Below are 26945 nucleotides of genomic sequence, written 5' to 3' on the forward strand. Positions count from 1 at the left end.
AAGATAAATTGGATAAAAGTAAGCTATTTATTTTAAAGTGTTTTGGTAGCACCATAATGATTTAATAATTGGTAGTTTCTGTAACACTTTGCTTGACCTTTAAAAAAGCTAATTAAAAAATAAATTATAAAAAAAGTCCATAGTCATCAAAAGAAACTATTTTAAGTAGTAGAACAGTGAAAAGGGAATCAGCCCTTTAATCCTGCCCTGGCACCTTCTTGGGGCACATTAGAACAAAGCTGCCAGCCACACTTCAGACAGGTGTACTCTTGAGAAATAAGCTGGTGGCCCTCTGCCCCTCACAGGTACCCCGCTGGCATGGCCTGGGGCCATTCTCTTTGGCTCTGAAATTTAAGACTGGCTTAGTGTTGTCCCAGTCTTCTCTAAGGAGGGGTGGCATACAGTGGTGCTCAGTAGGTGGTCTCCTCAGCCCCTCACGATTGAAAGTACTCTTTGGAGTGACCAGACTATGCTTGGGGATTCTTGTGGTCCTAAGGAAACTGAGTCCATGTCTTAGGTTCCCAGCAGCATCCCTGCTTCCGGAGACAGGTCCCTTGCCTGACCCAGCCCTGTCCTTGCCCTTAGTGTTTCCCCACGTTTCCTGTTGAAGTCACCTGTAGATGGGTGAGGCCCTGAAAGATCAGCTGTTTGGCTCCAGGAACATCCTGGTTAAGTTTTTTTTATTGTGTTTAAATAAACAGAAATGCAATAAGTACACATTTCATGTCATTCTTATAGCTGTGGTTCTGACTTATGTTTTAAGCTAAATCCCTCCTCCTTTACTTCTCACCAACCCACTCTAAAATTAGGCAACCGTTTATAAGTAAAGTCTTGTGGTACAAAGGGTACTATATTTTGCCGTGTATGTGCACACTCTTTGCCCAAATTTTTGAGGGAAAAATGAGGATGTGCATTATACATGGGTAGTACTAATTCCGTATCTACATGAATGTTTTTAACTCTTTTATTTATGCTTATGCATCAAAAGTGTAACTCTAAAAAGCAATAATGATAACCATTTGCAAAATAATACCCTGGAATATGATCATTGGTATTGTTTCTGAGTATAAATAAAATTAAAAATTGAATTAAAAAATTAAAACAAAAGATATTTTTCCTGGAAGTTTGGGCCAAAAATGCGGGTGTGCAGTATACACAGGAGCACATTATACATGGCACAATATGGTACTGTTGTTATTTGAAAGCTCATTCCATTTTGTGAGATCTGCTGAATGAATTTATTGCAAGCAGTTTCCTCGGTAGCTCACTTTTATCTATTGTCATCCGTAGATTCGTTCAGCTGGGCCAGAGGCAGCACAGACCAGACAAGAGCAGCCAGCAGCTCTGTTCCAGGTGCCCAGATGGAGTTATAAAACTGTGAGTACTGGATTAGACCTTGACGAAAAACACTTGTGGTCATGCCATTCCTAGTGCTTTTTAAAAAACACTTTGTAAGGAGAATGTTATCTCGTCACCACATCAGTATAAGCACTGAGGCATCCCCTCCTGGCACCTTATGCAAGGAAGACCATAGCTGTGAGGGTGGGGAAGAGATTGGCAGCCCTGACTGTGCTTGCAGTGCACCCTTCGGAGGTGGGATTGGCGTGGAAGGAGGCCTCTCTCCACTGGGTAGAGGTGGGATGACAAAATAGCTCTGACCCTGCAGACAGGCTCTTCAAGTTCAACGTAAGACCCTTGAGGGCAGGAATGGGATGGTCTCTTCTAACTGTGTGTCCTCACCAGTTCTTGTAACTTGCTATAAGTTAAGCAGGTATTTAGTAAATTCTTAAATGGTACTGGTGGTGTATCCTGAATCACAGCTCTACCACTTCTTGTTTTGTTTTGTTTGTTTTTGCCGTGAGCAAGTAACTTAAGCCTTGCGTAGCCCAGTTTCCACATCTGCAAAATGGGACAATAATCGCACCTGCTTTGTAGGAGGGTGGTAGGCTTAAGTGAATACAAAGTGCTTAGAACACTGTCTGGAAAAAGTTCTCAATAAATGTGATCATCACCATCATCATTTTCTTCATATTCGTCGTGATTCTCTGCTCACTGGACCAAACAAAGCAAAGCTTGTGACCAGGAGAGGCTCTCTGATGCTTATGCGCTCAGTTGAGTTTCTTGTAGACAGTGGGTCAGTGTGGAGATTAAAGGAGGTGGTATGTAGCAGGTGTTTAGACCAGTGCCTGGCACAGAGCTGACATTTAGTAAAGGCTCTCTTCCCTTTTCTTGACCGACTTCATCAGTAAACTATTTGATGGACGCTAATTGCCTAACGTCACTGTGCGCTACATCTGCGCGTTCCTGACTGATGGCTAAGAGGCTGTTGTAGTAAATCAGGGGAAGATGGTGCCTTAGAGGGTAGTGTCTGGGAGGAGTTTGGAAATGGGATGGATTTGGGGAATATTTAGGAGGCGAAATGGGCAGGACTTGGATACGGACTCATCTTGGAGGAAGAGGAAGGGGGCCGTATCAAGGATAACCCTTAGGTGTTTTGGTTTGTGTAACAGGTTTCATCGATTCATTCATTGATTCATTTATTCATTTAGCAGATAGGTATTGTATGTCCCTGTGTTAGGACCATTCAAAGCTGCCATTTACCAGGGTAAGGAGCACTACAGAGGATCCAGTTTGCCTTTAAAGTAGCATCGAAGTGGCCAGTTTAGGAAGCGGTTGAGTCAACTGATTTAGAATTCAGAAGAGAGCCTTCTGGGGATGTAAATGCACATGGGTGATGATTAAAGCCACTGACTACGGAGGAGAGCACCTCAGTAAGGGGAGTTAGATGAGAAAAGAGCCACAGCTGTGTTGAGGGGTCTGGTCTCACAGCTGAGACGGAGAGAAACTCCAAGGGAGGTGGAGAGGGCCGGTCAAGGAGGGGAGGGAAGCCAAGGCAGTGCTTTACCACGGCCTTCAAAACGGCCCTTTGTCCCTTCTTTTTCTCCCTGTCACTGTTTTTTCTTTGTTTTCCCTGTTTAAAAAACATACAAACTCATTAATTTAGAGGCAGTTTTTCTTTCTTATATCTAATGAGCATGCGGAAGTATGGGCTCCCAAATGAATTGAAATATGATGTGGCCAAAGAAGGAAAGTATTTGAATGTGTTAGTAAAATAAGAGACTCTGGTAACCAAATTGTATTACACAAATTGATCATTCCATTAAGACAGTATGGCACAGCCTAGGAGAAGGTGATGAAATTAATATAGCATGCAAAATAAAAGAAAAACGTTTTCCTATTTTCTTTAACGTGGGGACTACTTTGATTCATAATTGATCTTGCCGTTATTACTTTTAAATTCTTTTCTTAAAATATTTACTACTTGCTTTTCTGAGTTCTAGCACATAACAAAATCACGTGGATCTAGATTTGTTTTAACCTTTCCATTTAATTGGTAAAGAATCTAACATGAGTGGTTTTTTGCACATCTTCAGCAGGATAACAAAGAGCCTGGTAGGCTCGGCATTATGTTGTCATGGCAACTGCCCAAGAGTGTTGTTGTTTTTGTGTGTGTCTGTGTTTGTGCATTGGTGTTCACTTAAAAATGGAAACTGTAACTAGGTTCTTAAAATACCAGCAATACAGTTTTACATGTCTCAAGCTCTGACAAAACCAAGAGAATTTTGATTTATGTGAGATTATTGAAATTCTCATCTAGTTATATTTTAGGTTCTAGTAGATTTTAAAGTGGTAGTAAGTTTTTTTTAAGTTTATATCCATATGTATCTACTCATCTCTGGGTAATTCATAATGTGACCAATTTTTCTTGCAATCATGAGGCAACCGGTATTGCTTTTCTAAATGTGAGGTAAGTACAACCGCAGAGGTGCAGACACCTGGATGGGGGAGCTGGACACTCGCCCACGGTCTCGCAGGACATTTTTTAGAGGTGGATGTTAAACCCAGACCTGTGGAGGTCTGCGCTGTCGCCCCACGTAGAGCTGCATTTTGTTTGAGTGATCCCTCACTGCGGCTCACACCGGTTCCCAAGTGGGCGGGTGGTGACCAGGGACAAGGAACCTCAGCCAACATTTACCGAGCACTCCGGGTGACACGGGCACCTTAACCCGCATTCACTCCATGTGGAGCCTATCTCGCCGTCACCTTCCTTCTGCAGAGGGAAACTGGAGCGCAGAGAAGTATGGAACTTGCCAGAGGTCAAACAGCCCTCCAGATCCGAGTCGGACAGGCTGGCTCACTGTCACTAAGCTCTGAGTGCCTAGTGTTACCCCTGCTTTTATAACCACAGTGGTAGAAACTCTTATCATCAGCGTGAACATTCTTCCCTTTGATTCTCTGGCATGATCTCTGTGCAGACATGGTATTCCTGCTCTGTAGATCTTGAATTAAAAAAAAAAAACATTTTAAGGTAATATACCCTATTCTTTCCCCAGAACCCAGTCTGTTGTCCCGAATGAGGACGTGCGTTCTGGGCAGGCACACCCTGCTCCACCCATGACGTGGTGCAGAGGCTGTTTCCCCGTCACAGAACAACATTGCTGCTGTTTAGGGTATTGCTCCCCTACTAGGTTATAGGTCATAAGTTCTCCGAGGGCAGCCCCTCTTTGTGTCCCCTGCTACCCCCAGAATAGCTCCTGAAACTGAGGACTCAGTCAGTACTTATTGAAATGGACTGAATCTTACCTCACCCCAATCCCTTCCATTGCTGTCAGAGTCTGTATAAGGCCCCCTGAGCATCCCTGGAAGCCCATCTAACCCAGTGTCTCCCTGGTTTTTAGCCATCCTCCCCCCTCCAAATGCTGAACATTCCCTAGTTCTTCCCCTATGCTGTTTTCTGCTCATTAGCCCTCTCTGCACCCTCTTATTTCCTTTTGTTGTTGTTCTTCCCCTGCTGCCTTCTGGTAAAAGAAAAAAATGAGCACACCAAGGTTTTAGCCTTTTTTTGCTTTTTCTAGCCTGCTTCCACCTGCCCCTGTGAGCGAATGCAGGGTGCTGTGCAAGGGCAGGTGGGGCCAACCCGTTCTCGTTTTACACTCCCACCAGTTCTCTGGGAGTTTTAAACTAAGCAACAAATGCCAATCAGTGTAGGTTAAAAAGAACATGAGCACATATATTATTAGTACCTGCTATTCTGTGGCTCACCTATTGCAGGAGTATGTCTCAGTTATTTGGAAATTACCTCTAAGAAATGGTTCAAAATATAACACATACTTTGGATAAATAGTGTCTACCTTAGAATTTCTCCAGCTCAGGATGAGCTGAAATGTAATATAAGGTAAATACGTATGTTTTAGGACCATGAGGTTGAATTTGTTGCTAAAGTACATCCTGTAAGAAGCCTTTATTGACCTTAGAATGAACGCCCCTGGGTACGAGTTTCTGTCAGGGAAGTGTTTCACAAATCTGAGGGTGCTCTTGCACAGTCAGAATCAGCACAACTTTTTACACTAAAGAGAGGAGTGTGACACAATAGCCATGATTAGCTCTACTTTGTTTCCTTCTCATGATAGTGTTTTCAATCGTGTGCTACCTCCACAGGAGTCACGGTGGCGGTCCTCCCCCAGCCCACTGATTTCATCTAGTCCTCCGCAGATAATGCTCTGGTCTCTGTGCTGCAGGCCAAATGATTTCTGCCATAATGGGTAACTCTTGTTATCTTTGCCGAACACCGGGGAGCGCAGTTTTTAAAGGCTTAAGGATCAGAGCAGTTGGGAGGCCAGGATCAATGATTAATCAGCTAATTCCCTCCACAGGTGGGAGATGATGATAGGAGACATCTCCGCAGCCAAGGAGGCTGTGACCTCTTCTCCCCCAGCAATCACCTCCACAGTCTATTTTGCTTTTTTCATTCTGGCCTTTACTCTTCTCTCTTTTTCTTTAACCTTTTTCCTGTATATCTTTTTAAAAATATTTATTTATTTATTTATTTATTTATTTATTTCTAGAGAGAGGGGGTGAGAAATAGAGGGAACATGATGTGCAAGAGGTACATCAGTGTGTTCCCTCTTGCACGCCCCCAACTGGGGACCTGACCTGCAACCCAGGCATGTGTCCTGGGAATCGAACCAGCAACCTTTCAGTCTGCAGGCTGGCACTCAAACCACTGAGCCACACCAGCCAGGGCTCCTGTATATCTTTTCTATTTCTAAATTAGCTTGTTCTGTCTCACCTCTTCCCCTGCCCCCCGCCCATTTCTTTTATTTTTCTGTCCTCCTTTCTCCCTCACCATCCTCTCCATCCCCTCCAGGGTGTATTTTTAAAATACAGTAGCCCCTCCAAAACACCAGTTTCCTTCATGTATTCCAGGACAGTGCTTTTCAGGCTGTAATTCTTGACTCCTTAGTGGGTCAGGAAATTAATTTAGTAGGCCTCCACACAGGGAAATGCAATAAAACTGGACTGAGTCCAGTAGAAAGTTTCCGTGCATTGCGTATAGTATGGTTAAGTCTTAGTTCATGAAAATTTGCTTCTGTGCATAAATGTAGCTTCATCAGTACACACAAATAAATACGTGTGTACTGATTTGCCATACAAAGTGCTTTCCTTACTATGGGTAATAGTCACAGGTGCGCACAGGTAACCATGTTCTTGGTGATCGCAAACAATGAATTGAACCAAACACACAGAGTTTATAGCAGAAAGAGAGAGAGAGAGCAGATTTATTTAGCAATAGTACACTCCACAGAACATAGGAGCGCGTCAGCTCTGAGCAGAGATTGACCCTCGGTGGCCAGAGGGATTCTATTCTTACAGGGCAGATATTTCCTGGCTAGTTTTGGCGGGCTTTTATTGTGCATGTACAAGTAGTTACATTACTTTTAAGTTACTGTGCATATGGTCTCTCATGATTTTCATTGATTGTGGGAGAGGGGTCCCACAATGCTAATTTATTATAATGCTATTGTAATGAAGCAGGGGTCACGCAGCATCTTCTGCAAAGGAGCAGTCATGATTCACCACGATTTAGCACTTTCCCAGAAAGTAGGAACAACTGGTCTTAGAACAGGGTCTCTGTCCTATATGGATGTCCTTTATCTTAGCCCTGAGGCACTGCGGGAGTTTCCTCACTCCTATCTCCTGCCTCAGTATGAATGCACCTCTTCTGGAACCACATGAGTTAAAAACTCAGCTCCATTCCTGGCCTCTAGGCACTTAATAAATGCTTGTTGATTGAATGAAAGTATGTGTGAGTAATTCCTGTGGGGAATAATGAGAAAAAGAGAAGAGAGAGGTCAGGAAGAAAAGGGGAGAGGAAGAGACGAGAGAGGTTTCTGCAGTATATTCATTGTAGGTAAAATAAATGTAGGCCCTAGAAAATACATTCTTGTTACTGAGACCTAATTGAGAGCTGGGATGGCATGCAAGGAAAGGAGGTAGCAGGAAGCTACAGCTGAAAGTCAAAATGAACAAGCCATAGATAAAGTGGACGCCTCTTTGTTTGAATATCATCCACAGAAGCATCTGCATACTGTTACACGAGGTGAGTTTAATGGAATGGTGCATTTGGTGAAACTTTCAGGGAGGGCTGTCCTGCAAGGTTTCTAGCATGTAAATGTAATTTCTAGTCAATAAATGTAAATTTCATTGTGGGTGCTTGTGTTGTTAGTTTAAGGTATCTAAAATGACTTTCATATTTTTGTAATTCAGTGTATTGCCTGTTTTATTTTGGTGACTACAAAGCGTACCATTTATGGAAGTTTCACAGGAGGTCTTAAGTACCCACCCCCCTTAACATGGCTTTTTGTTGTTGTTTGAGGAACATAGATCTCTATAAGGGAAGGTGTAACTGGTAAGAGACACTAAAGGCACTAAATGACAGATATTGAAGGCTCCTCACTCTGTGCCAGGTCAAGTGCTCACAGGACCCAGTTGAGTGAGATAAAGCCCGTGCCTCTGAGGGTGTGCCTTGCCAGGTTTACATTGTCATTATTCCAGGTGGTGGAGAGGTATGAAGGTATTAGCAGAGGAGGCTGTGGGACTACAGGGAAGAATACGAATCAGAGATTCCTGGGCAGAGGTGAATTCTACGGGACAGATGAAGTTATCTGGTTGAAGGAGGATAAGAGGGCATAGGGCAGAAGCTCCGGACACCACTCTTGGAGACCCATATTTAATTCTGTGTGTCTAATGCCAGGGAATAATCAAGGAAGAGGCAAGAGGCACAGACAGTAGGAACAGGATCAGGATGAGATGCTGAGTGAGGGAGAGTGACCCTTATTTTATTAAAAGCCCATTTTAATCAGGGGAGTGATGGGCCTATATTTGCATTTCAGAAAGGTCACTCTGGAATTAGCGTGGAGGATGGATTGGAGGCAGGGAGATAATCAACATATCTGTTGGAAAGAGAGCAAAGCGACTGGAGTACTACTGGCAATTGAAATAAAGAAGGGGGTTATTTTGTAAAAGTAGACTTGCAGGGCTTGGTGAAACTCGGTGGTGGATTAGTTGTGAAGAACGCGTGAGAGGCAGCAGCTTTCTAGCTTTGGTAGCCAGATTATGGTGGAGGGGCACCGGGATTGGAAATGCATGACAAACCAGATTTGGGGGCTCAGGTGGTTTTTTGTGGCAATATGGGACATCTAAGATGATTTTTTTGGAGCTAAATAGGTTTTAGATTAAACAGATTCAGTAATTTGGTTTTTTTCTGCTCTTGATTTAAAAAGCAAGTAAGTAAAATTTCTTAACTTCCGACGGGGTCCAGGTTAAATAGATTACTTTGTACTTTGAAATTCCTGGAGATTTGTGGTCACATTGAAGGGGAAAACAATCCTTTAATTACCGATAAAGAGGAAGAATTTATTACGATGTTCGGTGTATTTTTAGCTCATAAAACACTGCCTTGTTTTTTACATGAGCAAGCGGGCTAATTCTGTGGGAACAGATCTGGGTATCTGGTATGACCGTGTGAGGGGTATTACTCACGGGTTTTCTTAGCTCTGTATACAAGAGTCACACTTTGTAACTGCTTGTTTAACCTTTTGGTATTTTGCTGTTTTACCCAATTATCATCCATTCGTGTCTGGGAGGTGAGTGGGAAGGCTTGGGGCAGATGGAATGGTCGCTGAGCCCGTGCTGTGCCACCATGGCTTCCCGACAACAGTTCCTTGTGCACAGGGAAGACGTCTGCCCGGGGCTGATGTATTCATGGCCCTGTCTTCTCTGACCAAATATGAGAGATCTTTTCAGCTAAGATATATTCTTGGTCGAAATGAAAAAGTAGTTTAATTTTATATTTAAATGTAGCTTTACCATCCTATGTGTGACTTATGACCCCTTGGGGCTTTTACACACGGTTTTGAAAATAAAGTACAGATCCCATTAAGTCCTAATTGTGTTTAAAATTCACCAATAGTCTTTTAAATGCTATGTAAGTAATTTTTCATGTTTCATATTGTAATATTGCTGTTTGTTTTCCTTATGGTTTCATAAGAAATTTGAGAAATACCACCATGGAAATTAATCACATTATGTCTTCATAATGAAAGGGTTGCTTGCGTTCTGTCGACGTCCTTCCGCCATCCCTCCCAATTCTGGGGGAACAGAAAGTCCTTGGTAAATAGAACCCACCATGTGGTATTCTTAATCTGAAACAAATCAAAAATTCTGAGTTACTCGAGGCCAGGGCTCATCTGCCTTTGTATCCCCGGGCTGCTGCACAATATCTGGTATACAGTAAGCATTAAACATAAGTTACAGATGAGTAATATTTGATATTCAATATTTTTACCTCTTTTAGGAATATCATGCAAAATTAAATGTGAGGGAGTAAGAGAAATGCCAGGATTAACAAGCTGAAGCCAATGGCAAAGAAAATGATAAATGCTTGTTAGGTTTTTATTTCACTATAATTTATTTTTAGTTTTAGCTGTAACAACTCAGAGTTCTTGGCAGGTGTCTCAGGATTTTTCAGTGGACAAACTGTTGCTGACCTTATTAATTTATACATTATGTTAGTAGGATGGGCTAAAGTTATGATTTTTAAAGTTAAATTCAAATGTTTTTCCTGCTTTTTTGAAATATAATTGACATGACATGTAAGTTTAAGGTGTACAGTGTAATGATTTGATACATGTATACACTGCAAAATGATCACCACAAGAAGGTTAGTGGACACCTCCATCCCCTCATGTAGTCTGTGTGTGTGTGTGTGGTGAGAACTTTCAAAATCTACTCCCTTAGCAACTTTCAAATATACAATACAATATTATTAACTATAGTCACCATGCCGTACATTCTATCCCCAGAACTTATAACTGGAACTTTGTACCTTTTGACCACCTTTACCCATTTTCCCACCCCTGCCTCTAGCAACCAACAATCTGTTCTTCGTTCCTATGAGTTTGCGGTTTTGTTTTGTTTTATTTCTACATATTAGTGAGACCATACAGTATTTTTCTTTCTCTGTATGACCTAGTTCACCTAGTGGAATGCCCTCAAGGTCCCTCCATGTTGCAAAGGGCAAGGTTCCCTTCGTTCTTATGGCTGCGCACCTGTAGACACTTAGGTTGCTTCCACGTCTTGGCTACGGTAAATAATGCCATAATGAATGTGGGTGCACGTATCTTTTCAAGTTAGTGTTTGTTTCCTTTGGGTAAATACCCAGAGCTGATATTGCTGAATCATATGATAGTTCTATTTTTAATTTCTTGAGGAACCTATAGTTTACCTTAGTCGCTACACCAGTTTACATTTCCATCAACAGTGTGCAAGGGTACCGACCCTTTTCTCCACATCCTAGCCAGCACTTCTTATCTCTTATCTTTTCCATAATAGCCGTTCCGTTCATTGACAGATTATTGTGCTTTTGATTTGCATTTCCCTGATGATTAGTGATGTCGAGCACCTTTTCATGTTCCTGTTAACCATTTATATGTCTTACTTGGAAAAATGTCTCTTCAAGTCCTTTGCCCATTTTTAATTGGAATATATGGTTTTTGCTATTGAGTGGTATGAGTTCTTTATATTTTTTAGATGTTAACCCCTTACCAAATAAGGGGTTTGCAAATATTTTCTCCTGTTTCTCCCTTTCTGTAGATTGCCTTTTCATTTTGTTGGTCATTTCTTTTGCTGCACAGAAGCTTTTCGGTTTGGTATAGTCTTATTTGTTTATTTTTGCTTTTGTTGCTTGTGATTTTGGTATTATATTCATAAAGTCATTGCCAAGATCAGTTTCCAGGAGCTTTTCCCTGTGTTGTCTTTGAGGAGTTTTATGGTTTCACATTTATTTTGAGTTAATTTTTGTGTGTGGTGGAAGTTAGAGAAACATTTTCATTCTTTTACACGTGAATATCCAGTTTCCCTAGCACTATTAATTGACAATATGACCTTTTCTCTATTGGCTCCCTTGTCAATTATTATTTGCCCATATACATGTGGGTTTGATTCTGGGCTCTCAATTCTGTTCCATTGGTCTATGTGTCTGTTTTTATGCTAGTACCATACTGTTTTGATTATTATAGCTTTATAATATAGTTCAAAATAAGGAAGTGGGATGCCTCCAGTTTTTTTCTTCTTTCTCAGGCTTGCTTTGGCTATTCAGAGCTTTCATACACATTTTAGGATTATTTGTTCTATTTCTGTAAAAAATGCCATTAGAATCTTGATAGAGATTGGAATTAATAGATTACTTTTGGTAGCGTGGACTTTTTAACAGTATTAATTCTTCCAGTTTGTGAGCAAGGATATGTTTCCATTGATTTATGTCTTCCTCAGTTTCTTTCATCAATGTTGTATAGTTTTTATTATATAGACCTTTCACATTTTTGGGTTAATTTATTTCTAAGTGCTTTATTGCTTTTGATATTATTGTAAATGGGATTATTTTCTTCAATCTTTTTAGATACATTTTTTAGTGTATAGAAATGCAACTGATTTTTAAATCTTGCTTTAATGTCCTGCAAATTTGCTGAATTCATTTATTAGTTCTAACAGCTTTTTGGTGGAGTCTTTAAAATTTTTCTAAATATAAGATCATGTCATCTGCAAACAAAGATCATTTTACTTCATCCTTTCTGATATGTATCCCTTTTATTTCTTTTTCTGACCTGATTGCTCTGGCTACAGCTTCCAGTAGCAGGTTGAATAGTAGTGGTGAGAATGAGCACCATTGTGTTGTCCCTGATCTTTGACAAAAAGCTTTTAACCTTTCACCATTGAGTATGATATTAGCTATGGGCTTATCATTTTGGGGTTTTATTTTGTTGCTACATTACTTCTCTACACAATTTGTTGAGAGTGTTTACCATGAATAAATGTTGACTTTTGTCAAATGCTTTTGTGAATCTGTTGAGATGGTCCTGATTTTTATCTCTCATTCTACTGTGATGTGTCACATTTGTTGATTTGCATATGTTGAACCATGTTTGCATCCCAGGGATGAATGCCGATTAATTATGGTGTATGATCCCTTTAATGTGCTATTGACTTTGGTTTGCTAGTATTTTGTTGAGAATTTTTGCATCTATATTTATTGAAGATATTGACCTGTACTTTTCTTGTAATGTCCTCCTTACCTGGTTTTGGTATGAGGATAACGCTGGCCTCATAAAATGATTTTTATGAAGAGTTTGGGAAAGATTTGTGTTCTCCTTTAAATCTTTGTTAGAATGATCAATGAAACCATCTGGTCCTCAGCTTTTCTTTGTTGGGAGGTTTATTACATTATTATTATTATTATTATTATTATTATTACTATTATTATTATTGATTAAATCTCCTTACTCATTAGTAGTCTGTTCAGGTTTATTTCTATTTCTTTATGATTCAGCCTTGGTCAGTTATATGGTTTTAGAGACTTACCAGTTCTCCTAGGTTGCCCAGTTTGTTGGTGTGTAGTTGTTCATTGTTGTCTCTTCTGAACATTGTGTAGCTGTGGTATCAGTTGTAATGTCTCCTCTTTACAATTTTATTGAATTGAGTTCTCTGTCTATTTTTCCTGCTTAGTCTAGCTAAAAGTTTATCTATTTTATATATCTTTTCAAAGAACCAACCCTTGGTTTATTAATCTTTTTATTATTTTTAAAATTTTCCATTTCATTATTTCTGCTTTAATCTTTATTATTTTATTTCTTCTGCTAACTCTTAGCTTTGTTCTCCTTTTTTTAGTGTCTTGATATGTAAGCTTAGGTTGTTTATTTGAGATCTTTCTTTTTTCTCAATGAATGTTATCTCTATAAACTTCCCAGTTAAAAGTGAATTTACTGCATCCCATAAGTTTTGTTATGTTGTGTTTCTGTTCTCATTTGTTTCAAGATTCTTTTTACTTCTTGTTTAATTTTTTCTTTGATCCATTGGTTGTTCAGGAGCATGTTGTTTAATTACTATGTGTTTATGAATTTTTCAGCTTTCATCCTGTTACTAATTTCTAGTTTTCTTCTCTTGTGGTTAGAAAAGATCCTTGGTATGATTTCAGTATTCTTGAATTTGTTGAGACTTGTTTTATGGACTAAATATGATCTATTCTTGAAAATGTTCCATGTGTGCTTAAAAAGCATGTGCATTCTTCTGCTGTTGGATGGAATGTCCTGTATATGCCTGTTAGGTTTGTGTGGTCTCTAGTGTTGCTCAAGTCCTCTGTTTCCTTATTCGGTCTCTCTCTGGAGGATCTATCTATCCTTTGTTGAGAGTGGGCTATTGAAGTCCCCAACTGTTATTGTATTACAGTGAATTTTTCTCCCTTTACTTCCAGTATCAGTGTTTGCTTTATACACGTAGATGCTCTGATGTTGGGTGCATAAACATTTACAATTGTCGTATCTTCTTGATGGATTGACCTTCTTTCTCATTATATAATGACTTTGTCCTTTGGCCATTTTTGTCTGATACAAGTATAGCTACCCCTACTTCCTTTTGGTTATCAATTGCTTGTAATATCTTCTCAATCCCTTCATTGTCAGTGTGTCCTTAAGGGTAAAATTAATTTGTTGTAGACAACATAGCATCTTTGGTTCTTGTTTTCCACTCTGTCCAGTCACTCTGTCTTTTAATTGGAGAATCTAATCCATTTATGTTTAAAGAAATTATTGGTAAGTAAGACTTCCTGTTGCCACTCTGTTCTTTGCTTTCTGTTTTGTAGATCCTTTTCCCCTGCTTCTTCTCTTGGTGCCTTCCTCTGTAGTTTGATGACTTTCTGTGGCATTGCACTTCGACTTCTTCATCATAAACTTTTGTGCATGCACTACAGGTTATTTGTGGTTACCTTCAGGCTTACATAAAATATCTTGCATTTCTAACATCCTATTGTAACATGATAATACCTTTAATAGCATACAGAAACTTTATACTTTTCGTTTCCCCCTTGCATTGTAGGTTACTGATATTACTATTCACATCTTTTATATTATATGGTTATTATTATTGTTATTATTACTTTTAATCCTCACCCAATGACATGTTCATTGGTCTTAGGGAGAAGGGAATGGAGGGAGAGAGCAAGGGAGAGAAACATCGATGTCAAAGAGAAACATCGATTGGTGACTCTTGCATACACCTGAGACAACTGAACCCACAACCCAGGCACGTGCCCTGACTGGGAATCAAACCTGTGACCCTTCAGTTTACGGGACTATGCTCCAACGAAGCAAGGCACACCAACCAGGGCTATATGGTTATTTTTAATGTTTGGGTTTTTTTTAAACTTTTAAACAAGAGTTGCAAGTGAATTATACACCACAATGATAATATTAGAGAATCTGACTTTGACTATATATTTACTAATACCAGTGAAATTTACACATTCATGTGTTTTTATAGTATTAATTAGCATCCTTTTATTTCCACTTTCCACCAAGCTCCCTGGCCAGAGAGGGCCACAAGCTTAGCTCTGCAGCTGGAAAGAGCCTCTGGCAGGGATCTCTTTTCAGCTGTAGCTGCAAGGAGTACAAATTTTGATGTACAAGCATTGTACATCAAAATAATACTTCTTTGAAAATGTTAGGCTTGTTTCAAAGATGAATAGCTAAATTGGTGGTCCCTTAATCATGTGGTTAGAAAAAAGGAATGTAAATTGGCTAAACACAGTATGTTCAGATACATTTAATTTTAATAATAGGATAGAGCTATGAGAAAACATTCTAATAATCTCAGAAACATCAGTAAATGTTTAGCAGGTAGAAAAGGACCTAAAATGTTATTTTAGTTATCTTTTGGGGAACTCTAAATTGAATTATATTTGAAGTTTTGCAAACCAACAACTCTGTCCCACCCACAGTTTTCTACTCATTATTATTCTTACTGGCCCAAAGATTTTGCTTTTACTTGTTTTGAACAGTTTCAACACAGTAGGTAATACTGTTCTTAGATTTTCTAGTGCTGTAACAGAATCAGTTATTGGTCTATTTATAGATCATGTAGATGTATAATTAAATTTATTGTTTACTAGTTTAAATTTTTCATTTCATTTTAGCCTTTAATTTTTTTAAATCTGGAATCCTGGGTATTTCTCAACAGTCTCATGATGAGAAAATCAATTGCAGTCATCTGAATTTTTCATATCCATCTCTTCTCCCAAAGCCTGTCTATAATAGCTTCTAGAGATGCAAAGATACAGTCAGACTTGTGTGGAGAGGGGAAAGATGGCATTCTTAGAACCTCTTAGCATGCGTTCAGGTATATTAGGACCATGAAATCCGAGAACTGGAAAATGCCGAGGGATCGTTGGATTCGGTCCTCTGATTTTTCTGAGAAAATAAGGCCTGGAGAAGGTCAGCAGCTCATTCAGAGTTACAAAACCAATAAATCATAAAACTAGGCCTCAAATTCATTTCTTTGGGACTGAAACACTAAGTCCAATAACATGCTATCCTGAGCCAGGCAGTTGGAATTTCCCCATCCCATACTACTACTGGGTGCAGCCGAAAGTGGGGGCACCTCCCACAGGAGCATGGATAGCAAACTGCATCCAGCAGGTTGTCACCAAAGAAAGAAAAAGAAAAAGATACACATAAAGCAGTGAATTTCAAAATATCGTCTGTAACTCCTGGGTGTTTCAACCCTTACCGTGGGCAGACATTTCCTTCGCTGCTGCAGACTTACAGGAGAGAGAGAGAGAACGGAGGGAGGAAGGCAGGCCAGCCCCTTACACTGACGTGCTTGATGAGGCAGGAAAAGTTGTCAACCCTTGATAAAAGATTTCTATCATGCCTTTTTAGTATTCGTTGTGATAAAACAGGAAATATACATAAAACACTTTTATTGAATATCAAAATATGATGGCTGTCTCGAGGAAAAGCACTTGTAAGATTGTCTAAGTTGTGAGCCGAACTCACCGTTTTTTTCACGGAATACCGGTTGAAATAATGATGGAAGACAAGCTGTGGTCTTCAGACTTGGGTATTTGGCAGACACTTTCTCAAAACTGAACAAAGTAAGCCTTTTACTTCAAGAGAAACAGTTGAGAATTTTTGTTAACAATGATAAAAGCCAAAGTCAGAAATTTAGACAATACTTGAAGATTTTTCTGATGGGATTGGTGACAATCTAAATAAATATGATTTTTAAAAATATATAAACAACATGCTACCATTTGGAAGATCTTCATAAGTCCATGAGTCAATATGGTCCAACTGACCAATGCATGCTGTTAAAAAATCATCTATGGGTAAGAAATCCCATCCCAAGTGGAAGGTAGGCCAGTGGATTTTAAGATAAAAGCATATGGCCCTTGCTGGTGTGGGTCAATTGTTGAAGTGTCATCCCATACACCAAAAGTTTGGGAGTTCTGTTCCCAGCTAGGGCACATACATAGGTTTCGGGTTTACTCCCCAGGTGGGACTCATATGGGAGGCAACTCATTGATGTTTCTCTCTCACATTGGTATCTTTCTGTCCCTCTCCCTCTCTCCTTCTTTCCTTCCCTCCCTCCCTTCCTTTCTCTCTAAAATCAATAAACATATATATGTTTTTAATGTTAAGATAAAAGCATATGAAAAATTCATTAGTATGGTTTCAGATTCCACATTGCAACTAACCTTTAAGAAAAATGTCAGGTTTTGGTGTAGTACCAAAGAAAAATATCCACAATTATTTGGAAAGGGTATTAATATACTTCTTCCTTTTCCAACTACATATCTCTGTGAGGTCAGATTTCACTCATGTACTTCAACCAAAACATGTCATGACAGTTTCAGAACAGATTTGAGGATTCAGTTTTTTCTTTTTTAGGTTTTGTTTTGTTTTTTTATCCTCACCCAAGGACATTTCTTCATTGCTTTTAGAGAGAAAGAAAGGGGGAGAGAGAGAAACATCGACTGGTTGCTTACCTCTTGTAGGCTCCCCAATTGGGGATCAAACCTGCAACCTTTTGGTGTATGGGACCTCGCTCCAACCATCTGAGTCACGCCGGCCAGGACCAGTTGTCTTCTATTAAATCAGGCATTGAAGAGATTTGCAAACATGTAAAATATTGCTACCTTTTTTGTTAATTTTCTTTTGTTTTAGAAAATATGGTTATTTTTCATTAAAATGTAGTATTTATGTTAATGTTTATTGGGTTTATTATTGTTATTTTTGTTTTATTTTTAAGATTTTATTTATTTATTTTTAGAGAGAGGGGAAGGGAGGGAGTAAGAGAGGGAGAGAAACATCAACGTGTGGTTGCCTCTCACATACCCCCTACTGGGGACATGGCCCACAACCTAGGCATGTGCCCTGACTGGGAATCGAACTGGCGACCTTTTGGTTCGTAGGCTGGCACTCAATCCACTGAGCCACACCAGCCAGGGCTATTATTGTCATTTTTAAATGACTTAATACATATTTTAAAATTTTTTGTTATTTTATTTTTAATTGAGTTTATTGGGTGGACGTTGGTTAATAAAATTATATAGGTTTCAGGTATACATCTGTATATTGTATTGTGTGTTTAACACCCCAAGTCAAGTCTCCTTCCATCACTACTTATCCTCCCTCTACCCTATTGTACCTTCCCTCACCCCCCTTTCCTCTTGCAATCGCCTGTGAGTCTTTTTTCTCTTTGCAGTAAATTTCTAACACAGTAAATTTCAGTAGATACAACCCCATATAAGACAAAGCTTACTAGGGTCCTCAATAATGTTTTTAAGAATATAAAGTGTCCTGAGGCTAAAAAGGCGTAGAATATTTGACCATTTACGTGCGGATGCAGCACTGAGGCAACCAAGGCATCACTGCAGTGCAGCCTTGCATGGCCTGTGGCAGCAGGATGATACTCTTGCCTGGCCCAATGACTATTTGTTTATTTTTAATGTTTTTTAAGAAATTAAAGAAGCAGCTATTATTCTGAAAGGTTTCTATCCAAAAATTGTTTGAATCTCTTAAGATACTTTCTGTTCCAAATAACAGAACATCTAACTCAACTGAACTATAAGACAATGGACAGACAGTTTTGGCTTCACTGAAAGATTGCACGTCGGGCAGGTTCCAGAGCTGGTTGATTCCACAGCTTCATAGGATCCTTCAGCGTCCAGTTTCTCTCCATCTCTGTCCCATCTGCAGACTGCTAGCAGGGTAGCTACAGGAGGTCCAGGCACCGCAGTCAGACACAGTCGTGCCTATGGGAGAAAAGGAACGTTTTTCCTGCGTCTCCTCTTTAGGAGCAAGGAGTCCCAGACCCTGCCCAGCAGACCTCTCATGCCTCACTGGGCAGGATTGCATCACATGCCATTCCCTAAGCTTGTCACTGCCGAGGGCCATGGGCTGTGATTGGCTTAAAATAATCGTTTTGGGAGACAGGGATGTGAAGAAGTCATTCACAATGACTTAGTTATTGAAAAACAAAACAAAAAAATCCTTTATACTTACCCAGTTAACTGGCAGTTCATTTGCAAAGGTGCCCAATAAAACAGGCAGTATGAATCTGTGGAAAGAACCCCAGTCTTGAGAATTAGGAACCCTGGGTCTGGCCCCACGTCTGATATTGTCTGGTCCTTCCCTGTCCTTCCCATGTCCCCTCGTCTGTAAAATGAGAGCTTGGACTAGAGTTCTGGTTATGACATCCTCTGGCTCATTGGTTCCTTTATTCACCCACCTACTCCTTCATTCAATAATATTTATATGGTGTTTACTGTACTGTGGAAGTCACGGGGAAGGATGCAGATCTGCACGAGAATGCCACCCGTTTTACCACAATAGATGTCCTTCCTCCTGTACTATGCACACGTTGAAAGCCCAAAGGGAAGTAAGGTCTACAGCGTTTCTTTACTTGTAGCATAAACTGTTCAATGCCCTCAGCAAAGAGCCCTTGCCACAAAGCTTATTAGCAAACAGTTACATCATGAGAGTTCTCTCCCATCTTATTAAAATTTAAAATTTATTTAAAGTGAGAACAGAAACCCACAAATACATTCTGAAAAAGGTAAGCCCTTGTCTTTGGGAAAGATGCTTGTGGGCCTGGCTGTCCTTGATCGTTGCAGTCACCTCGGTGTCAGAAGGAGTGTGCTGTGGAGAAGCAGGCTGTTAGAGAACAGAAAGGCAGCCAAGAGAAATGAGACCATGTTCTCTGAATACCCAAGGGCACTCTTACACTTTATTTTTTAGATAAAATGCTTAGGTTTTATTTTTTTAAACTAAGCTGCTAAAATTTTGGAGACCTTTCTTGTGTGAATTGTTGGTTAATTTTTCATGTCACATGAAGTGTTGAGATAGCTGGAAGTATTTATCTCAGGAAAGAGAATTCGGATTCATGCAATCAGTCCCTCAAGCAATAGGCCCTGTGCAGCAGGGCCTTTTTAAGTTACTTCGGGGACCAATAAGTGGAACACACAGGGAGGAAGATTTAGGGCCACTGAAGAGAAGAATCTTTCCAATAAGTGCAGGTATCAACAGTGACGTGTAACCATTCCCGTAGTTAAAAGTTATGACTTCTCCCGTTGCTGAGAGTACTAACGCAGAGGCTGGATAACCTATCAGCAATGTGGTGGAGAGTTTCTTCATTTGATCTGAGGTTGGACTAGCTGATTCAGAAGGAAGGTCATCTCTAAGATTCTGTAATTGTCATTCTCACAGCCATGGGACATCTGATGGTTGGGATCATTAGCACTGAAAAGTACACGATTCATTTATTTACCAAATATTTATTAAGTACCCACTATGTGAGACATTGGACATACGATAAAAAAACAAGCCTGGTAAAGTGCCTCAGGGGATTTATGTTCTAGAGTAAGCAGATAACATTGAACTAATAAATGTGACAATTTCATGTCTGGATAAGTGTCCTGAGGAACGCAAACCGGGGTGGTGGGAAGGAATGATCTGTTTTAGATTAGGCTTTGAGGGAAAGTCTCCTTGAGGAGTTGCCATTTAAGCTGAGACCTAAATGAAAAGGCAGCGTCTGGCCAGAGATGACTGGGGAAGACTGTTCGAAGCAGAGAGAACGTGCACAAAAAACCAGGGTGGAACCAGCTTGGCATATTTGAGGAGCGAGCAGAAGGCTGAATGAGAGGTCCAGAAGAACGTGCTATGGATGGAGGAAGGCACAGGCAGGCTGTGACTCTGTCCAGTGGGAACACAGTGGAGGTTTTCAGTAAAGGGTGGGATGCTCTGACTCACGTCTCTAAAAGATGACTGTGGGTGCTTTCTGGAGGATGACTTGCAGGGGGCAAGGAAGTACGCCACGAAGGTAATAAGAAACTCAAGAGAGGTGTGGTTTTACAGAGGCCAAGAATACAGAAAAATTAACAAGAAGGTTATTGATGGGCTTGATGAGAAAATGTTGATGGGCAGTAATTTTGCAAGCCCATTTAGAGTGAATTCAGGACAAGATGGGAAGTTGTTAAGAGGACATGGTGAATAGAAATCATTCTTTCCAAAAACAATGCTGTTAAAGGGGTGCAAAGAAATAGGGCTGTATCTGAAGAGGAATACGTAAGCATGACATTGTGTCTAAGGTATTAGTTACTATAGCAGCTTCTCCATGCTGACGGAAAGGGGGCGGCAGGTAACGAAGATGCTGGGGATTCTGCACAAAGAGAATTGTTTTCATCTTTATTGAAATCCATTCCATTACCTTTGATGTTGATTGGTGTGTTAAGATTTTCTGTATTAGGTTGAACCACAGGAAATTACCAATACCCATACGTTTTTAACCTACAAAACAGCAGTGTGACATAATTCTACCTAACGGAATTCAGATTTTCTACTTTAACTTAGACAATTTTAAATTTCTCTCACAGGTCTTTATAACCCACATACATTTTTAACTTGGAAACGATCTCAAAATTATCTAGAAGTTGTAACTACAGAACAAAGAACATTCCTCTCCCCCCAAACCATTTGAGAGGAAATTGCCGACCTCATACCCCATCTTTCCCTAACATTTGAGTAGGTATTACCCGTAAATAAGAGCATTCTCCTACAAAATCACAGCACATCCAGTAAAATCAGAAAGTTAACATCAAATTAACATCCTCCAATGAAGCTCCTGAAACTTCATCCAAGTACTTGCCTGTTGTTTTGATAATACCTTTAATCCCCAAGAGCTCTAGTCTGACGCCGCACTTTGCATTCAGTCGCCCTGTCTCTGTAGTCTCCTTCACTCGGGAGCAGTTCCCCGTCCTCCCTGGTGCTCATGACCATGACACTCGAGAAATCCAGGCCCGTTATTCTGCAGAGCGGCCCTCAAGTCGGGCTGGCTGTGGTCGCCTTCAGGTTATGAATCTCCGGCAGTGCGGTAGCCAGCCTTCCGATTGGCCCCACCTCCTGTTAGTCACCCCTTTGCAGTGTCCTCCCACATTGTACCCGAGTGGATTTTTGTGACCAAGAGCATGTAGCAGAAGTGATCAGGTTATAAAAGTGATTTCTTGGGTCGCTCGCTCTGGGGGAAGCAAGCTTCATGCTGTGAGCAGCCCAACGGGTAGGCCCGAATGGCCAGGAACTCAAGCGTCCATCTGGCAAACAGCCAGTGAGAAACGGAGGCCTGCCAGCTGTGTTGAGTGAGCTTAGAAGTGAATTCTTCATCCCCAGTTAAACGTCGAGTTGACTGCCACCCTGGCAGACAGCTTAACTTTGACTTTGTGAGAGACTTTGAACCAGAATGACCCAGCAAGCCACTCCCAGATGCCTGACCCCCAGAAACTGCGACATGGTCAGTGTGTGTTAGCTTAAGGTGCATCATGATTGCAGGCAGGAATATCACGGAAGTGATGGTGGCTTCCTTTCATTGCACCCTATCGGATGACACAGTTCCAGTTCACCCCATTACTGAGGATCCCTTGATTACAGCGCTGTCTTTTGGGCTTTTCCACTGTGTGATGGCTCTTTTTTTTTTTTTTATTTTTTAATTCATTTATTTTTCTCAGTATGAGACCTTGGTTTCCTATTTTATTCAACAGGAAATAACTTGTTGCCATCATTATTTATTTTGATGTTCAAATTGTCCCTCATTTCACAAAAGTCCCTTTAATCTGACTGCTGTTCTTAAGACATGTCCTCATCATTTTTTTTGAGCACTTACTTGATTTCTGGCACAAGATGTTCTAATCTCATCATGTTCTTTTCTTGCCCTAGCCCTGAGATCAGTCATTTTTCTAAGGATCCCTGGTTCTTTTTAGTGGAAAATGGTATTAAAGTTAAGATCTGGTCACTAGGCATGCCTGTTGCCATTGGGGTATTGCTGTTCCCAGGCCCATTCACAGGACATATGCACATTTACATATACACCTATATGTAAATTTATGCAGACCTATTATCTGTTAATGTATACATAATATACGTATATACAAGTATATACTACATGTGTATTTTATATATCACAAAGTAAATATATATCAATATAATATAAATAAATGTAGGTAAATACATATATGTGAATCCATAAGTTCACACTGACACCTCTAATTTCAGGGTGCCCAGCGCTGTTTCTGTTTTTCTCCCTTTCCATAATAGCGCTTCCTTCTCCAGCAGTGAGAAACTTGGCTGCTGTTACCCTCACTGTATTTACCTGGTTAATTCCTGCATACACCAGTCTCCCGTCACTAGTGCGTGCACCCTTTCCCAAACACGGCTGCCCCCACCCAGGCTCTGACTGCATGTCAGAGTCACCCACCCATGGATGCCCAGCACATCCCCATGGGCTGCAGGCCACCTCTCCACATGGGCTCCCACACCCGCCTCTCCTTGCTCAGCCTCCAACATACCTCCTCAGGCTATGCCCCCACACAGACACCCTCCTCACCCCACAGCCTTTAACTCCCTGCCTTGATCTGTCCTCTGTTGGGCCGCCCTCCTCACCCCCGCTTGGGCTCTGACTCCCCACATGCTGTCACAGTCTCTCTCCTTGCTCTGCCCCTCTTAATGGCTTTACTTAGTGGAGGAAGGAGAGGAGCAGGGCTTTATAATGTTATAATGGACATCGGCAGTGCAAAGGGGACATTCTGCTTCTGCACGGCTAACTTGGGAATTTCTTCTGTAATAGCTGGTTCCAAATTTCTCATTATACTGGAGTGACTTATGAAGCTTCTTGAAATACAAATCCCAAAGCAAACAAAAACAATAATAAAAACAGAGCAATCAGTGTCCCTAAAAAATTGTTAATAGATTATGGAGAGCCATTCCTTTACATTTTGGACTTTAGGTTATTCTTTAAATTTTCTACCTTTATACTTCTATTTATATTAATAATACTGACACCATTAGCCATGTTTTCTTTATAATTTTCCATATTAAAAGCAAAATTAACATTATTTTCTTTTTAAAGGGGTACAAAATACAGAATTCTAGACCCTGCTACTAGAGATTCTGATCCATTACACCTGGCCTAAGGCCTGGACTCTGTGCGTTACAAAATCTCCACTGGAATGTAATGACCAGGCAGGTTGGGGAACCCCTGCTCCAGCGAGTTCCCCACAGGAGTCCCCTCAGCAGCCGTCTGGGTACCCACTGGGCAGCACACCCCGCACGCCATCACTCTGGACATTGAGATGAAGCCACGTCTTTCTGAAAACTCAGAATAGTTGGATTTTGTTTTCAAGATTCATGATCCTACTGATACCTTCTTCTGAAAGACAGTTCTCTCTGATTCTTATTGTTAGTTAAAAAAAAAAAAAAAGGCCACCTCTGAGAAGATGCACGTTAAGTACTCTTCAAAACTATCAGGGTCATTGAAAACAAGGCAAGTCTGCTGTCACTGCCAAGAGGAACCTAAGGGGACATGCTGACTAAATGTCATGTATCCTGGGTGGGATCCTGGGACAGAGAAAGGGCATGAGGTCAAAACTAAGTATGGACGTCAGCTAATAATAGTGCGTCAGTATCAGTTGGTTAATTGTAATAAATATCCCATGCTAATGGAAGATGCTGTTAATAGGAGAAACTGGGTGTGTGATATGTGGGAATTCTCTGTACTCTGCACATAATTCTATAAATCTCAAGTGGTTTTAGCATAAAAGGTTTATTAGAAAAAAGATGCAGGTTGCAACGGATGTGGTGCTGTGGCACGGCAAACTCAATGGTAGTCCTCTGTAAACCGTCTGGGACAGTCCTTTGTAAAAATCCCTGAACGGGCATGAAGAATATACCGGTACCGGTGAGTAGGGTGTCATCACTTTCATGTGGCAGATATGACATTACTGTAACCCATTGGTCTGAGTCTCCAGGAATGACAGGCCATTGCTGCTGCTGCTGTCGTAGGAAATTTGGGGAGAAAAGGGACCAGTTACTCTGAAGGTCACTGTGTAAGTGTTCGGTGGGTGAGGGAGAGCCGAGGCCCGTGCACAGGCAGGGGGAAGGGTGATTCCGGGCACTGCAGTTCATTCTTTGTCCTTTGAGAACAGCTGCTTTGTCCTTGATGTGCGCCCTGTCCTTTACCAGCAGAACAGACCCAGTGCTGGGTGGGATAACCAGTCCCTGTGGCCAGCGGCTCAAAGCCAAGTGTTCTCTCATTAAACAACAGTTGAAATGTTCAAGTTGTAACCTACAAAACAACGCAGCCGCATACTGTTGGCCACTCCCCCGGTGTTTGCAATAAAAACACAGCTGGAACAGAGAAAAACTGCATTTCATTTTATAACAAGATAATATGCTCTGCAGATGGGAGGGAAACCATAAAGTTTATAAATTGCACCCTAAATTGGAAGCATTTTGCCTATTTCAAGTCCAAAAGTCACTCTGCTTTATTTCTGTAAAACCAAAACTTCTTTTAGAATAAAATAACATTTTTACTTTGCAGGTCTCAGAGAGAATGTAAAACCACTGTCGTTCTGTTGTATCTGGACCAATAAAAATGTTAATGACTATGGCTAAGACATTAAACATCAAAGTACTACCACTGCTACTTGTGTATGTGCTTGCTGTTGACTACCCCTTCGGTCTCCATGGGCAACAAACATACATGTGCCCAGTTGATGGAAGTAGCCCCTTCCCACTAGAGCCATCTAGGGATAGGGGTCACCTGGGAGCCTGGCTGCCTGCTCTTGGGTAAAGCAAGAGAGAGCTGGAGCTGGGTGTGCTTTGCGCATTGTCTGGCTGTGGTGATCAGAGGTCCGTTGCAGACAAATAATCCACTCTAGGTGGATTAAATGGAGAGTAATCTATTATAAGATTTTAGGTGGTGTTCAGAGCCACTGGAGGGCCAGAGAAACAGACTATACACCAAGCTTCCAGGAACAACTCTCAAAATCATATGGCAAACTGTCGGAGTGGCTGCTGCATCTGCCTTGATCAGGAAGCTCTCACAGCAGCTGCTGGCTGCAAAACTGGCCACCTCAGCCCTGATCAGGAAGCTGCCACTGCAGTGGCCAACTCAGGAACACGTCACCTTCGCCACAGTCTTCAGAACAGATACTGTACATCTTGCTTCTTCACATATGACTCAGTTCCAAATCTTAGCCTTCTGTAGTCCAAGTGGTGGGTAGAGCCTAAATCACATTTTGAACCCAAATTGCAAGGGAATCCAGGTAGGGGTTGGGGGTTTTTGTTTGTTTTTGTTTGTTTGGTTGGTTTTTGAGCCTCTGCACACTAGGAGAGGAGTTCAAGTGGATATTGAGAAATCTAATGTTATTTGCCACAGTCTGCCCCTCTAGCTATCCAGTTATCCAAGCATACTCTCCTCGCTGTAAGGAGAATCCACTCATATCCTCTCCCCTGCCCCACTAAGTTACTGCATTCTGCTCAAAGTCCAGGATCTCAAGGTTTTGTGCAGTTATCTTTAGCAGGTCCAGATGAGACTTCTAATCTAGTAACCCATAAGCAAAAAGACTGCCTGTCTGCTTCCAACATACAATGGCAAAGGGAAAGAAAAACTCCCATTCAGAAAGGGAGAGAATGGGAAACATACAACTGCCGTTGGTATGAGCAGTGCTCAAATTCCATTAGGCAAGAAGGAGGAAAGCACCCTGCTTGGATAGTAGAGTAAGGTCCTTGGTACACTAGCCATCTCCCATTAGCTGCGAGGAAAGTATAGCTGATACTTAGAGGCAGTCAATTTTTTTAACATCCCTAAGTCTAGTTGTACTTCTGCTGCTGTGTTAAGCACCTCTTGATTAGCCAGAAGCAGAACTAAATGACTAAGGGCCCTACTGTCTTCTGCTCTCTTCCCCCTCTAACAAGCTTACGGTAGCCTCAAAGGCCCTTTTGTGTACAGTGTGTGTGTGTGTGTGTATCGGTATAATATGTAAATATGGTAGTATAAATAGTTACCTTTTAAAAGCATGATGTTCCAACTCTACCTAAGAAATAGTAAATGCTGTAATAGGGTATCTAGAGTTATTGGCTCCATTACCCCAGCTGCTCTTCAACTACACTTCGGTTTCAGTATCTGCACAATGGAATGGGCCTTGTCAAAGCGAGTTCACGTGGGCTCGTTTGAAGTACATCACTTTGTGGGGAGTGCTGAAATGCATATATATTGCCCTTTCCTCAGCATTATGTTTAAAGAATACATACAAGTATATAAGATATTAGTGTATATGGGCATAATATTAATATATGTTATATACCTGTTATGTGTATGTGTACACATGTTACACACTAGATTTTCATTTAGAGGATCTGATGGCAAATGGGTCTTAAAGACAG

The 26945-nt window shown here is 40.8% G+C and overlaps 1 protein-coding gene across 1 annotated transcript in view; it reads left to right on the forward strand.

Annotated features, from left to right (window-relative positions):
- Positions 1–26945, forward strand: part of FIG4 (FIG4 phosphoinositide 5-phosphatase) — a 102118-nt gene that overhangs the window by 69764 nt on the left and 5409 nt on the right. The window contains exon 22 of the mRNA XM_024551803.3: positions 1291–1377. Coding sequence (XP_024407571.1) covers positions 1291–1377 — 87 coding nt within the window. The remainder of the gene's footprint in view (positions 1–1290; positions 1378–26945) is intronic.

The sequence above is a fragment of the Desmodus rotundus genome, chromosome 11, assembly GCF_022682495.2.
Source record: "Desmodus rotundus isolate HL8 chromosome 11, HLdesRot8A.1, whole genome shotgun sequence".
In the NCBI taxonomy this organism is placed as follows: domain Eukaryota; kingdom Metazoa; phylum Chordata; class Mammalia; order Chiroptera; family Phyllostomidae; genus Desmodus; species Desmodus rotundus.